Below are 15143 nucleotides of genomic sequence, written 5' to 3'. Positions count from 1 at the left end.
TACTGAAGATGAAAAATGCATTCAAAAGAAAATGAAGCAATCTTCTTAAACTTATAAAGATACTGAGTTCATTTCTCTGGCCCTATAGGAAGAGAATCAGCCTGGAAAATGAATGGAAGGGAATATACCTGAGTTCTATGTTGAGTAAACGTCTTTGCAGGGGTTTGGACTGAGCTCCTTAGTAGGGCATGAAGCTGCTTCATGGTTTGGCCCCTTCCTTCTTCTCTGCTGCCTTAACAATTTTAACTTCACCCATATTAAACAAATTGAAGTTTCCAAGCATACTCTCCTATTTTACACATCCATGATTTTCTTCATGCCCTTTTCTCTGTCAAGAATTTCCTCACTATCTTTGCCTGACAAACTGATTCTTCAAAATCCAGCTCACGTGTCACCTGCCTTCTAAGGATTACTTTCTTGTCTCTTCCAATTCCTTCCTCTTTGTTATAATTAACCTTCTCTGCAGGCTTTCATGCACTTAAAATAAAATATTATATATATCTGTTTTCATGGCTCGGATCCCCCTCTTAGACATGATAAATGCTCGAGGACAGAATCTGTGTCTTTTTTTAACTTGGTATTTCCTTAGAGTTTCCAGCACGAAATAGATGCCCAATATATGTGCAACTTAATAGAAATTTATGAGGGAATGAGTGTTATCCATGTCTTTCCTTCCAGCTGTGGCTGTCCATTGACAAGAGTGTTTTTCTGGCTGATCATCACGGGTCTTTTCATTTTTGAGTTCAACAGCTAGTGCCAAGGGAAGATCAAGGAAAAGTGGTCTGCATCTTGATGCCAGATTTTAAAAGTCTTTCTTCACTCTAAGGAAAGAGCAGTAGGGGCAACATGGCCACTGAGTACAAAGAACAAAACCCCTTCACAAACGTAGCTGAGTTTGTTTTCATGTTCTGGAGTATAAATGTTTGGAAAATATGCAATGGTAGGACAATAAGGTGTCAAATTCTACAGGCAAAAAGCCATAGAAACAATATTCCAAAAATGGCCCCCTCACTTTCCCCTTTACCCGACCAATTGCACAGCTTGAGAATATATTTTAAAAATCTGATCTTGTTTTAAATCATTAAAGTATTTTCCAGTGTCTAAATAGCAGCCAGGTCTCCTTATATTATTCATGACTGCAGCCTGTGACTGGTTTTTTCCACTACTTAACTGAGTGTAGCATCATTTCCATTTTGCTACTGCCTGATAGTATGGAGAAAGCTAAGCTACAAAGCTACATTCGTCAAGAAATATTAATGGTGGAGAGTGGCTGTAGCTTTTTACAATGCTTAAGAGCTTAAGCTGTAATAATAAAAAGTTGGCTTTTGTTCCCTGACTTAATCAAAAGAAGAACTTGAAGGAAATGAAAGAAAAATCCAAGAGGATTACAAAATTAGGGCAGAGTTAAGGAAAAATATTTTGAGTACCAGAAGAAGTCTAAGATAAATAAAAAATAGCAATACATTTGTGAAACAGCTATTTGACCCAGATCATTGCTCAGTTATGTAACTGGAGACTCCTCGAAGACTCTAACAATTCCCTCCCTGGGGAAAGGTAGGATAGACATCTTTCCCTGGATGCCCATCTGGATTCCACCAACTAGCTAGATAAAGAAGGTGGATTCCTGGCGGTTTAGACAGAAAGCATTAGAACAAAAACTTGTCCGTTGTTGGAATGATGAGACAAAGCTATAGAGGAACCTACTTCTTAACACCGGCCTGTGCCTGAACAAGAAAGGGACAATATCATGCCCTATTGATAACTGTAGGACAAGGCAGAGCTGTGTGGTTCAAGCTAATTAATTAGTAATATCTCCATACCCAGGAAACTCGAATTTAAAACCACTCACTATATGTATTTGAGAATTTCAGTTCTGAAAGCAGTAGGTGAGGTCTCTGTCTTGGTGTGTGACCCAGAATTCTCAGAAGGGATGTTACAGAATTCAACAAGGCTGGTCCAATATATCTGATTAACAGTGGAAAAGAAAGTTGAGGGGCATTTGCCTTGTTAGTGTGTTTGTAGAAGTCCAAATTCCAGTAAATACATAAGAATCGTGACATTTATAGAATTGCCTTTGACCCACATAGTCTTATGATACCACTGTCCAAATTACAGAGGGTAAATAATTAACTTTTTACTTATATTAAGTGTTTCTTTTATTCTGTCTCTCAGCTCAAGAATAGAGTCTTTTTCCACTGAATCTAACTATTGCGGTTTTTAAAAAAAAATATTTTTGTGGTCACAGATTTTCTTGAGACCCATTCTTCTCTCCCCGCACAAACCTGCTATGCACACACATGCACACATGTGCTCACACACACGCTCCTGTGCTCACTCAGTGCCATGTATACCATTCCATGGCGTTCAGGGATCACGTAATTTTCTCTGTGAATACCAGGTCAGGAACTCTGCTTTGTTGATTTTGTGTTGTTGTGGCTTTAGATAAAATTAAGAAGCCTTCCTCGTTCACCCTACTCCTTTGCAGCAGCCACTTAAGGAGTATCTGGTGTTCCAGGATTCATGGTAGATGACAAGGAAGGATACAAGTTTGTTGCACTTTTTTATATTTCCTTTCATCTCTACCCAAACGATTGGTGCTGGTAAATCATTAAACATCCTGCATAAATTACATAATGCTTTAACCAAAGCACAAGGGTTTGAATTTGCTTCTGAGCAAATTTCTTACCATACAAGTTTTTTTTTTTTTTTAAGATTGTATTTATTTGACAGACAGAGATCACAGTAGGCAGAGAGGCAGGCAGAGAGAGATAGAGGAGGAAGCAGGCTCCCCGCTGAGCATAGAGCCCGATGTGGGGCTGGATCCCAGGACTCTGGGATCATGACCGGAGTCGAAGGCAGAGGCTTTAACCCACTGAGCCACCCAGGCGCCCCTTACCATACAAGTTTTAAAAGACATTGACGACCACAGCAAGGTTACCTGGCAAAAATAATTCTCTTTGGAGTTTTTCTCTGGCCTGCTGTGAAAAGCACCTTTTCTTCAGCCAGTCAGCTTCAAATTCACTGTAATGCTCATTTGGCCACGTGATACAAACCTTGTAACACAGAAAGCAAATATCATATGTATATGTATATTACATATATGTTTATCATGCTTCTATGTACTTTGGTTTACTATTGCTCTGCTTTTGAAAGTCAATGTAAGATATTCAGGGGATCCAATTAGTCCTTAGTCTTTTATTTTTTATTTTATCTTATTTTCACTTATGTACACATAGACATAGAATACACTTTTAGAAAACAAGAAAACTGAAAGCCAAGGGGATACATTTGCGGTTTGAATTCCCTTAAATACCACACAAGAAATAAAAACTGGTCTGAAGTTCTTTTACTTGTTCTATGTCCTCTAAACCTGTTGTTTCCAAACTTTCTATATAACTTAAAGTCAGGTATCATTGAATATAATATTCCTTCCAAGAGTATCAGAACTAGGAATGAGGATGACGAGACAGACTATCATCACCATAAGTAACAATGGCAACAGCATCCTGGGTAATGAGCACTGTAGACATAAGTCATCTAGCCTGCATACAACTCTAGAAAGAAGGTACTGCTAGCATTCACATTTTTCAAGTGAGGGACGTAAGAGTTAAGTAACAATGCTAAGGTCACACAGTTCGCAAGCAGTGAACCCTGGGAGTAAAGTCCTTGAGTCCAGATGAAGACAAGAGGGGAGAGAGACCCAGCTGTTCACACCTGCTCCTCTGATAACTATCCTAGTGAATGTTGAAGGCAGAAACACAGGCTGGTGGTGGCCGCATCCAGTTTGCAGTTTTGAGAGCTCTGTTTTCGGGAATCCTGCAACAAGGCTTGCATTTGACTCACTCATTTGACTAAAAATACATTGATCAATACACGTTTCTGAGTGCTCACCAAATGCCAGATACCATTTTGAACCTTTTTACCCATATTATCTCATTGCATCCTCATGTCGTCTGTATGAACAAGTTGCTAGTATCCCTATTTTACAGGTGAGTACACTGAGGCCCAGAAACGTTCTTTTAATTATAGAAATCGTCTGATTATGTCTTCAAGGCTGTCCATGTACTGAAGGAATAATGAGCAACACTGCAATTTTTCTTCAAAATAGTAGTAATACAAATAGCAATAACAGTAACAGAAGCTCCCACTTACTGAGCGTGCTGATTTTGCACCAAGCACAACACACATGTGGTGCTAGCTGTAGTTATGTATACGATCAAATGAAAAACAATTCATTATTGAGGTCATCGGAGACTAGTCCCTTCACTGAACTTGGGAGAGAAAGGAGAGATCATTTAGAATGGATTACCTTTTTCCTGTCAAACGTCAAGCCTTGAATCCCGATGTTCACATCAAGAGCTTCGATGAGGAGCTTCCGCGCTTTTGCAGAATCCAGGTAGCAGTCAGGGCACTGGCAATTGTCTCGCAGCCATACAGCTGGATAGAGAGACTCCGTGCTGTCCTGCCAGAAGACCTGCATCAAATGAGCCCCGTCCAGCACGGCTGCCTTTTGGATGGCACAGTGCATGTTGCTGGTCCTTGCAGGGAAATCTCGTCAGCTACCTGCTATGACAGATCCTGGGCAAAAGGAATCTGATGCAGATCAAGCCTGCACTTGACTTCTAAGCATGTGAACAATGCAGGTGGACTCTGGCTCCTGTTCTTGGCTCAGCTGCCCAAGCTTGAGGTTTGCCTATCAGCGCTGGGACCTTTGTTCTGGTGAGAGTGTTTCATAAGCTGTAAACAGAAACACAGTGACTAAAAGTAAATAAGATAAACATGCTGAATCAGGATCCAGATGAAAAGAATTCTTTGTTTTTTGGGGTTTTTTTTCCAGAAATTTTAGATAATGAGTTTGGAACCAATGACACAGGCACTTTATAATTATGTTTGCATAAAGGGCTCTGAAAATTTTTTAAGGGAGAAAAATGCTCCACAGATTGAAAGTGTCACTAATGATATCTGTGCTATTTTAACACATATAATTGCACCTGTCTTTTGGGGAAAAATGTTTTTATGACACTAAATTAGTGAACTTGTTCTACTGAGGGAAATTTTAATGCTATTTATTTATTTTAAGAGGTGCTATAATTCAGTACATTGTGCTATTTCTATTCCATCATTTGCTTTCTTACTTACACAATTCATTTTCTAAATGCAGTATAAAAGTTCCCAGGCTCAGCAAGGTCCCCATTCTTGTCTTGCTTGATTCGTTCTCTGGGATTTTCTGTTTTAATAGAGTGTGCCTCGATAATGCACATCTAATCTAAACCTTTACAGAGTATTTTCATGAAATTTCACCTTACTTGGGAATACATACATTCTTTTTTTTTAAGAAACACACCAAATTTTGAGGGCATGAAGTATTTATAGGAAAGGAAATCAAGTGAAAAAAGAAGTACAAGGTATTACAGACTGAACACTTCAGTGTTGATTATGATTCTATTGATGACTATATGGGGGATCTTCCAAAATTCTGTCAATGTTCTAAATCTCACTTTCTTCATATATAATTTGCCAGGACTCTAAACATAGATGGAAGAAATAGAACTTAGCTGGAAAAGGTAGAATTTATATGGAAGAAATAGAACTTCTTAACTTGTTCCATATAATGATTAGCTCATTAAGAGAAGGTGACATGTGATGATAGAAACAAGACTTCACTGTCTTGGGATGAAGGGGAGGCATGCACACATGGGCATGTACATACACACACATGCACACACACATGTGCGTGCACACACACACACACACACACACACACAGAGTGACTGTTAACCACATTCCTTCTATGTATCGGGCACTGCAATAGACACTGGAGGGTTCCATGACAAGAAAGACAAAACAGCTCCCAGTCTTTCTTAAACTTACAGAGAGGAAGACTTTATGTACCATTAACATAACTTTAAAAAATATACCACATTAAAATAAAACAACTTTTAGGTGATTATTTTACATATACTTCCTCAAATCATTAACTTGGATGATTTAGTCAGGTTATGAAGCCAGCCAAGACAAGAAAAGATTGCTTTCTCCAGTTAGCTCAACCACACTGAAATTACCTAATGATAAAAGAGAAACACAATTCACAGGGCCCCATGCTGATGCTTACTCAGGAACTCTCATCCGTTTTTTTCTTAATAATTTATATAGCCACAGGGCAGCACTACTTAGAAAAATCATCAAAAATATTATTTAGTTCAAACTTGGGGGTTTACCTCATAGATTTTGAGTAAGGGGACTTCAGAAAGTTCAAACATAAGTTCCTATGTGGAATGGGTAGGATGTTTAATTTCCCTGATAGGAGAAGGGGAGGCTGGCAGGTTTTTTCTATATGTGGTTTCAGGGACAGTGATGGTTGCAGTAATACAGTATAATCCAAGCAGATCCTTAAATAACATATGATACACAAGGACAAAAAGGAGAAATGTAGTAACTCTTTAAGTCAGGGTTGACAAATATTTTCTGTAAAAGGGCAGATGGTACATATTTTTGGCTTTCCAGGCTATCTATAGTCCCTAGCACATATTCTTGTTTTATTTTTTTAAAACTTTTGTAAGACTGTAAAAACTAGTCTTACCTCATAGGTTAGAAAAAGCAGGCTGTAGGCCATACTTGGCCCACAGGCAAGAATTTGCCTGGCCATGGGGCACCTGGGTGGCTCAGTGGGTTAAGGCTCTGCCTTCAGCTCAGGTCATGATCTCAGGGTCCTGGGATCAAGCCCCACATCGGGCTCTCTTCTCAGCAGGGAGCCCGCTTCCCTCTCTCTCTCTGCCTGCCTCTCTGTGTACTTGTGATCTCTCTCTCTGTCAAATAAATAAATAAAATCTCAAAAAGAATTTGCCTGTCCTTGACCGAGTTATGTAAAGCATGCTTTTATTACAGTGGTAGACAATCATACTTAAATACGGAAAATAGTTCACTTCTCCTTATACATAAGGTTAAACCTATTCGAATAATACTAAGCATCTTCTTTTTGCCTGAAATGCTGTATCAGAAAGTTCAAATTTCACCATGAAGCTCCAGAGTTCAAGAAAAAAGTAAGATAATTATTAAAGTAAACAAGGAAATAAGGCTGGAGACAAATAGCACGGAGAGTCGTCTGAGAAGCTCCTGGACACCTGCTTAGAGAGGATATCTATTTGAGGAAGTCTTAACAGGATATGATCAATGCTTCTGAATGCATATGAATTCCTTGTTCCCATAGATAGCCATGTGGAGATGTGGATATGTTTACCAGAATGAAGCTATAACAAGTTGTCTTAGTACAAGGCTATGGTTTTTCAGTGGGTGGCAAGCTGATGAGAGACAGAAAAAGTTCTGGTTTCACAGCAAATAAATATCAACATGGATAATGGAGAGCCCACAGGCAAATAGAAGCAGGAAAAAAAATACATGCATATATCCTAATTTGTTTATTTTGTTATTTATTCGTTTTGATACTTAACCTGATCTATTTATAAAGTGATGGATTATTCACTTGCTAAAATCACTTGCCAAGAATCAAAGGCAAAAATACCTCAGAATATCTACACACACAAGATAAACATATGTAGTTTTCAAGCTCACTCTTTTTATATTGAGAACATAGCTACATGTTTGTGGGGAGGGCAGAGGGAGAGGAAAAGGGAGCAATCTCAAGCAAGCTCCACCCCCAGCACAGAGCCAGATGCAGGGCTCAGTCCCACAATGCTGAGATCATGACCTGAGCCAAAATCAAGAGTCAGGACACTTAAGCCACTGAGTCACCCAGGCACCCCAACCTGGCTACATTTTAAAATACATTTGACATATTGGCCCTGGTCTAATTTCAAAACAGTGTAGAATGTATTTATTCCATTGTAATAGTCCTTCACATACAGTGAACTGAAATCATATGTCTCCTTCATTCCCTATCTTCTCTAAATCTACTCCATTTTTCAGACTATTCTTTATATGATCTCTTGATTCTATACTTTTCAGGATGCATGGTTACTTTCCAGTTTTAAATGTCTTTCAAAATGTGGGGCTTCAAATTTTACAGTATAGCAGAGATATAACATTTCTAGTATAAGGAAAAGGGGAATTAGTACCTTAATGAGGAAAGAAATGTTTTAACTTTTATTTATTTATTTATTTTTACCTTGGGAGTTTGGAAGAATAGTGGTAACTGTTTATAGGTCTTAAGAAAGACTAACTAGCTTGGTTGTACAATAAGAATACTGGTGCTAATTATATTGATGGTAAGATTACAATACTAGTAATAATAGTAAAAGTTTACATTTACCAAATGCCTTCTCATGCCAATCATATGCTAAGGGCTTCACATACAAGCTAAGGACTTCAGATACAATAACCTATTGAATCTTCATCAAAATCCAATGAAAAATACGCTGCAATTACCTGAATAAGCAGCAGAAGAAAGAGGCTAGGGAATATCAGTATACAGATGGTAGTAGAATCCATCATAAGTTCTCCAAGGGAGTAAGACAATTAAGAGGAAAGATTCTTTTCATTTATTTTTATCATCACAATTCCATGTATGTCAGTGTATATTTCAGACTCCACTCATTTCCTATTTGTTCATTAGTGGGTTTGAAAAGGTTTTGGTTGAAAGGATTTTTATAAAACTTGAAACTTGATACATATATAGGTAATGGATACATTGTTTTCCCCTATAATATACATTGTCTCTGTACTTAAAGATGGCACTGTGCCCATGTCCCACTTACCATTGAAGTGATCACACCTTAGAGACATCTGTACCAACCAACACTAATTATATTCCAACCTGCATCAGAAGCTTTCCATTTCTCTCTCTTTTTTCCTTTCTTTCCTTGTTCTATCTAACATGTTTGAACTGGAAAGGAAAAAGCGTACTTCCAGATATAGGGGAACCTGACTCTTGCCCCCAGCCTGCTTGGCCAAATGGAGATCCTTTGGAGGATATTTCAAGAGAATAGGTGCCATCAGGACCAGAGCCTGATGGGAGCTGCCCGAGGCACCAGGGAGAGTGTGGAAGAACTGGAAAGACTTGGGTGTTGCTCAAGTTAAATTGTTTGGGTATCTATCAAGGAGCTTGTTGGGTCATTTCTATTCTTCACAATTCTTTTCTCAGTTTATGATAAATGTGAATAGTAAAAAAAAAAAAAAGCAGAGAGAAATGGGAATATGGTTCCCCCTTTAACTTAACCTTGTTTTACTTAAAGCTCTACTGGGACAAATGTGATGAACATTCAAAAAGAAAGAATAATCAAGAATCATCAGTATTTAAAGGCAAATTCTTTCTGAAAGTTTATAGGTTTGTACATAAGTGTGACTTGTTAAAATCCATTTTTCCATTTAGTCCAAATGACCTGTTAAAATTGAGCCCTATTGAAGCATCATAGACTTGTACCTATCTGATAAACCACTGTGTTTCTTTGAAGAAGAGAAAAAAAGAGAAAAAGAAAAAAGTAGGTATTCCTAGGTGTGTGTGTGTGTGTGTGTGTGTGTGTGTGTGTGTATAGAGAGATCTCTCTATATATAATATATATTTGACCAGGGGTCCTCTTTGCTAAATTAAAGGGCACCTATAAAACAAAAATGCTGATTTATTTTAGGACTTAATTATTATTTGGCTTCTTACTCACAACTATAATTTTGTTTTTAAAATATCAGATTGGTTTGGGTAGGAGGGAGTAGATTTCCTTGTCCTGGAAAACAAATCTTGGGTTAGGGGGATTCTAATCTGATAGGATAGAGTTCTTTTAATTTAATCCCATCACTTGTGTGTGTGTGTGTGTGTGTGTATTCCTTCCTAACTGACTCACTGTATTTTTCCCCTTCAGAGTTACGGAAGTTTATTTGGGACTCCTGTTTGGCACAACTAAATTGTCTGTTTTAGAGATTATCCTACTTCGGCAATGGGTGTGGTTTTGTCTTTTTAAAAATTTTATAAATTCAAGTTCTTTCAGCTGGTTTTCTCTAGCACTGTTTGGAAACTCAAGAAAGTAGTTCTGAAAGTTATTTCATGCATTGTTCTTGGAAATAAAAGAACTTAGAACGAGAACTCTCAGAGCCTGAAAGAAACAACTCATGATATCACTGGGCTGAGTGCCCTCATCAGATATGCAAAGATAATGGAAGCTCAGAGATGCTGGGTGTGATTTGTTCAAGCCAGCAATGCTGGCTAGTAGGAGAGGTTGCTCCAAACCTAGGTTTGCCAGTTCACTGTGCACATATAAAGTAAACATTTCCTAGTTCTAATAAAAGAGAGCACAAAATTTCCTCAAACACTAATTAATTGTATTAATTTGTACCATGGGTTTTGGATGGGATTCTCAAGAAATTAATGTAGAAGCTCCACAATTACTATATATAAAAATTAAATCGAATGGAAATTAATAATGTAAATCCAAGAAGCCTGATTCATCTACTGGATTACTGACCCCTAAAACAAAAGGCTATAATTTTTTACTTATTTTTTTTTTGTAAGAGAAGGAAAGAATAGAGTACTCATGTTATCAAAGGTCAGTATTTGTTAATTTCCATCTCCTCTTCCTTAGGTAAGTCATCAGACCTGCCAACAGACCACAGGATTCTCTTAATGTGTCTGTCCTCCTGCTTCTAGGTGGTAGGATCAGAAAATGATCACAATGCAAGAAACATGCAGAATGTATGGGAATGTGTGTGTGTGTGTGTGTGTGTGCTGTATGTATAAAATCATTTATTTAGCACTTATTATGTTCTGGCCCCTCTGCTAATGGTTTTGATTATATTAATTATTTAATCCTCCAGAAACACTGAGTTCAGTGCTGTCATTGCTGTGTTACAGGTGATTTTGAGCTTGGACATGTGAAATAACTGACTTGAAAGCAGAGGAAATAGGAACCTGACCACTACACTGAACTACATCATGGAGAATCTGTGGCTAAATAATTTCCCAGGCAATAATTTTAATTTACCAAAAATGTAATATTAAAATAGTAGCCAGATCTCAAGTTTGTTGGTTGTTAGTTGACCTCACCATCCGACCACTAGAAGAACAGGACAGGACGTTTTCCGGACATTCCACCATAAAGGCTTAGGAAGTATTACTATTCTTTTATATATCAACCTTTAAATCATAAAACTCAACTCATTTCCATTTGGTAAGGTAAAGGTTGACCAGGCTGTATTTGAGTGTTTGTGTGTCTGAACTTTAGTATCATTTGAATATATGCACACTCTACTCATTACACCTGCTACCTAAGGGCCTTCAACTTAGAACCTGTTGTTTTTTATTTTTATAATCTTGATTTAGTAAGTGGCTGAGCTACTTAATAATTCACAAATATACTCCTGTGGACAATGAATTCTACAAAGTTGGAAAAAACTCTCCATTCTTGTGAGTACGTTTAACATTCTGCCTGCTACCTTGTTTAAAGTATCAAATTTTGTGTAAACACTACCTTCATAAATTATAAAAAAGAAAACTTTTTATAAAAAGCCTCATTCTGGTAGAATTACCACATTCAGATTGAAGCTCCTATATCCAAGTATCTGTTGACTGGTGTAATGAAGCATACTGGATCTAGATTTTAAGATTTCTAAATCTTTGAACCAGGACATATATTCATTATGGGAAATCCTATGTTTTATAATAAAATCAATTCAAAATACCTGTTATGTCTCTTCTTGAGCTACATTTGGGGAATAAAACAACTGAAAACGCACACCAACATCAGTCTTACTTGACCAGTATTCTTGAGAAGCATTCTCATTAAGTCTTTGGACTTAACAGAGGGCCAAGGTATAATACGCAGTCCCCTTCTGTGGTCTGGATTGTGGCTTATTCAGTGAATGTTTCCAATCCAGCCAGAGCCCTCCCTTTCCCACCGCCAAGTCTGCTTTTGAGACAGTATCCTCTCTGTCCCCTCTGTAGGCTTTCTAGATCAGCTTAGGGACTGTAAAGTAACTTGACTACTAGACTAAGCCAAACATAATTGGGAAAAGAAAGCTGCCAAGAAGCAATCAGATCCACTGCATTCCAAAATCAAGCTTACTCCAAATGCCTGATGGACCATCCCCTTCGCAGCCCACATGGCTGTGAGACTCATGTGCCTGGATTTCCAATTAGATGCTCCCCCCCACCCCCAATCCACAGACCTGAAGCTCTTCCAACAAGGCAAAGTTGAGCTCAGTCCTCCCTGTTCTCAGATGTGCTTCAGGCACCAAACCATGCAAAACTTACCAAGGACAGCAGCTTTGATCCTCACGTCCTTTGGGGAGGGAGCCTTCTGGTAACCAGCACATCCCAGTTGATCTGCCCGCAGTTTCCCTACATCTGACATGTGATGTAGCACTATTACTTGGGAGCCTTTCTTTCTGCTCCTGGCAGCTCCAAGGAAGCCCTGCCCCCAGACACAGCTGAGGTTTGCAAATGAAGAAGGATGTCCCAATCTGAAGGTGTAGCAACTCCTGAAGGGAGCTTGGAGGTAGAAAGAGAGAGAGAGAGAGAGAGGTGGTTGGGCAAGAGAGAGAGAGAGAGGGAAGAAAGGAAGGACAGCAGGAAGGAAGGTAGAGGAAGGGAAAGGAAAAAGAAAGAGTTTTATGGCCTGGAGGAGAAGCAGTTAGAAAGAGAAAACATTTGATTTCCAATTAGTGCCTGAAGCCACAAAACCCCAGGACTCCATGCAAAGCACTGTCTTAGTTCAGAGTCTTTCCTGGTAGAAGGTAGAGCAGTTCTCACCTGTTTGTTCTCCTGACCCTGAGCCAGCAGCAGCAGTGGAAGCCAGTGAAGGAGACTCCTGTCTGATTGGTTCACAGTGACAGTCCTTTCAAGGTCAAGCTCCCTTGGAGAAAAGACACTGAGATGCACAGTTAACAGGGAGAACCCACCAGCTCCCACCTCAGCAGAGGTGAGGTGGTATTTGCTTGCCTATAGAATATTCCATTCGAGCCTCTCTGAAGGATGCCGGACTACTTCTGGGACTGGGAGGAAGGTTGGGATGAGTCCCCTTAAGCCCGATGCCCTCCTTTCAGGGCAGCAACCGCTGAAATGAACAGTAGCTGCCCGAGAACACGGGGTTTTTCTGAAGGCACCCGATTGCCCAGTGACTTGACTCACAATTACACAGGCCTGAAGACAACAAAAGGGAAAGGCGGAGGTGGGCGGTGGGCCAGGGACCCAAAGCCTGGCTGCCAGACATGCAGATGGAGAGTGCCCAGTGCAGAGGAGGGCTGGAAGACAAGTCTCAAGTCGTAGTTCCTATCAGAGTGGGAGATTCCACTAAAAGGAAATCTGCAGGTGGCAACTGAGGTCCAGGAGAGAGCCACAGGAGCCCTCTGCCCTCCTCCCACAAAACCACCCTACCCACAAGACACTGAAGTCGTCTCAGCCAGCAACTTGTTGCTTCTTGCCTGAAGGACTCTCACAGCTGCGAGACAGGCAGGAACAAAAGAGCTAACCCAGGAGAGAGAATATGCAGCCCAACTCTCCCATAGCTTCTGCTGTGGGTTCCTGCCCAGGACAACTGCCCCTCCCAGAACTGCAGGGTCCCCTCCCTCCAGGATGCCCTGTCGGTTCCTTTCACAGGAAAAGTTAAACCATGTCTCTTCATCTGTGTGGTTCCCTCCTCCATCTTCCTTCTTCCTTTCCCCAAGTCCCTAGGTCAAATTACTGACACCCAGCGTCCAGTGAAAATAATAGCAGTTTTTTGTTTGTTTGTTTGTTTTTTCCCCCAAGGGTGGGAGGAGGGTATGTGCAAGTGAGGTGCCCCCATATATGTTGCCAACGTTTTAAAACCCACGGTAACTGAAGCTATAGGTGTGCCAGAAGCAGTGGGGTTAATTATGTTCTAAACATTCAGATGACATCATAGAAACACATTGCACTAATTTTTCTTTCACACTTTGTGCTTTCGTAACCATCACTGGAATAAATTAGGTAAACTCAGCTCCAGCTTTAAGAAAGTTGTTGAAAAAATGTATTCTAATAGAAGAGTAAAACCAAACAAAACAACACACACCTGTCAACAATTCTAGTTTAAAATCCTGCACCTAAAGAATGAATTCCCACACTGAAAACGAACAATGAACAAACAAATCGTACTCTTGACTGCGAGAAGCCTCGTTAAGATTAACAAATAAATAAATAAATGAGCATTTCTCGAGGGCTCTCTCCTATCTGTGCCCCTCCTTCAGAGTCTTCAGCTTGCTTTCACATATGGCTGTTTAGGGTTCTATCTGGGAAGTAGCAAACCATATCACGAGTCCGGATTTTAGATGGAGGAAATGAGACCACAGAGGTTCATGAACCACAAACGGTAACCAAATGTGCAGGAGGTAGCATTGGTTCCAGAACCAGAACTGTTGACACTTTGCCCATCTGTTTCTTTCCTTCTTTCTTTTTTCATATTTAAGAAGATTATTCTTTTTTAAAAATTTTTTAATTTTTTATTAACATATAATGGATTATTGGCCCCAGGGGTACAGGTCTGTGAATCGTCAGGCTTACACACTTCATAGCACTCACCATAGCACATACCCTCCCCAATGTCCATAACCGCCCCCTCCTTAACCCATCGCCCCGGCAATCCTCAGTTTGTTTTGTGAGATTGAGAGTCTAAGATTATTCTTAAAATTAAGTGCATGTCGAGTGCAGTGAGTTGAACTTAAGTACAGCCAGTGTGTTACACAGGAGAAACATGGAAATATATGATGAGCGTGCACCAACAAAAGCGGCTCTGGATTTCTTGAAAGCCTTCTTCGGTATTGCCCCTGCAGAAAGACTGGATGGGACTGAGCATGATCCCACTCAGAGATCTGAAGGTGGGTGCTGTTTCCGGGGGAGAAAGCCTGGTGACTTCAGCGGTGGCAGACGTACATCGTGTTATATTTAACATATGGTGATGCTCAGGGAGTTGTCCTGGGCTTAAGAAGCTACTACAGATGGCAGGACTCATTAGCGTCAGTGAAATCTAGGACCTATGGAAAAATTCTGCAGCTTACACAATTTCCTATTTGGAAGAATGAAAAACAGCAGGATTTATGAAAAATATTTACAGTATAAGCAGTTGATATATAGCATCATTCTTTTTGTTTAAATTTTAGTCATTTTCAAAAGGTTTACAAAGCTCAAAAAGTGTTTTAATGATATGAAAAAGACTGGGGCGCCTGGGTGGTTCAGTCAGTTAAGCGTT

The 15143-nt window shown here is 39.6% G+C and overlaps 1 protein-coding gene across 2 annotated transcripts in view; it reads right to left on the bottom strand.

Moving 5' to 3' along the window:
* Positions 1–13034, bottom strand: part of BBOX1 (gamma-butyrobetaine hydroxylase 1) — a 62035-nt gene extending 49001 nt beyond the window's left edge. The window contains exons 1-3 of one of the 2 annotated variants that reach the window (XM_047747275.1): positions 12692–13034; positions 4310–4737; positions 2939–3053 (exon numbers count right to left, since the gene is read on the bottom strand). In XM_047747275.1, coding sequence (XP_047603231.1) covers positions 2939–3053; positions 4310–4528 — 334 coding nt within the window. In that variant the 5' untranslated portion in view covers positions 4529–4737; positions 12692–13034. Of the gene's footprint in view, positions 1–2938; positions 3054–4309; positions 4738–12193; positions 12667–12691 lie in introns of those variants that run through there. The other variant, XM_047747273.1, reaches the window with a different exon arrangement.
* Positions 13035–15143: the final 2109 nt, after the last annotated feature.

Source organism: Lutra lutra, chromosome 10 (genome assembly GCF_902655055.1).
Source record: "Lutra lutra chromosome 10, mLutLut1.2, whole genome shotgun sequence".
Taxonomy (NCBI): domain Eukaryota; kingdom Metazoa; phylum Chordata; class Mammalia; order Carnivora; family Mustelidae; genus Lutra; species Lutra lutra.
This window is presented reverse-complemented; position numbering and strand designations above follow the sequence as displayed.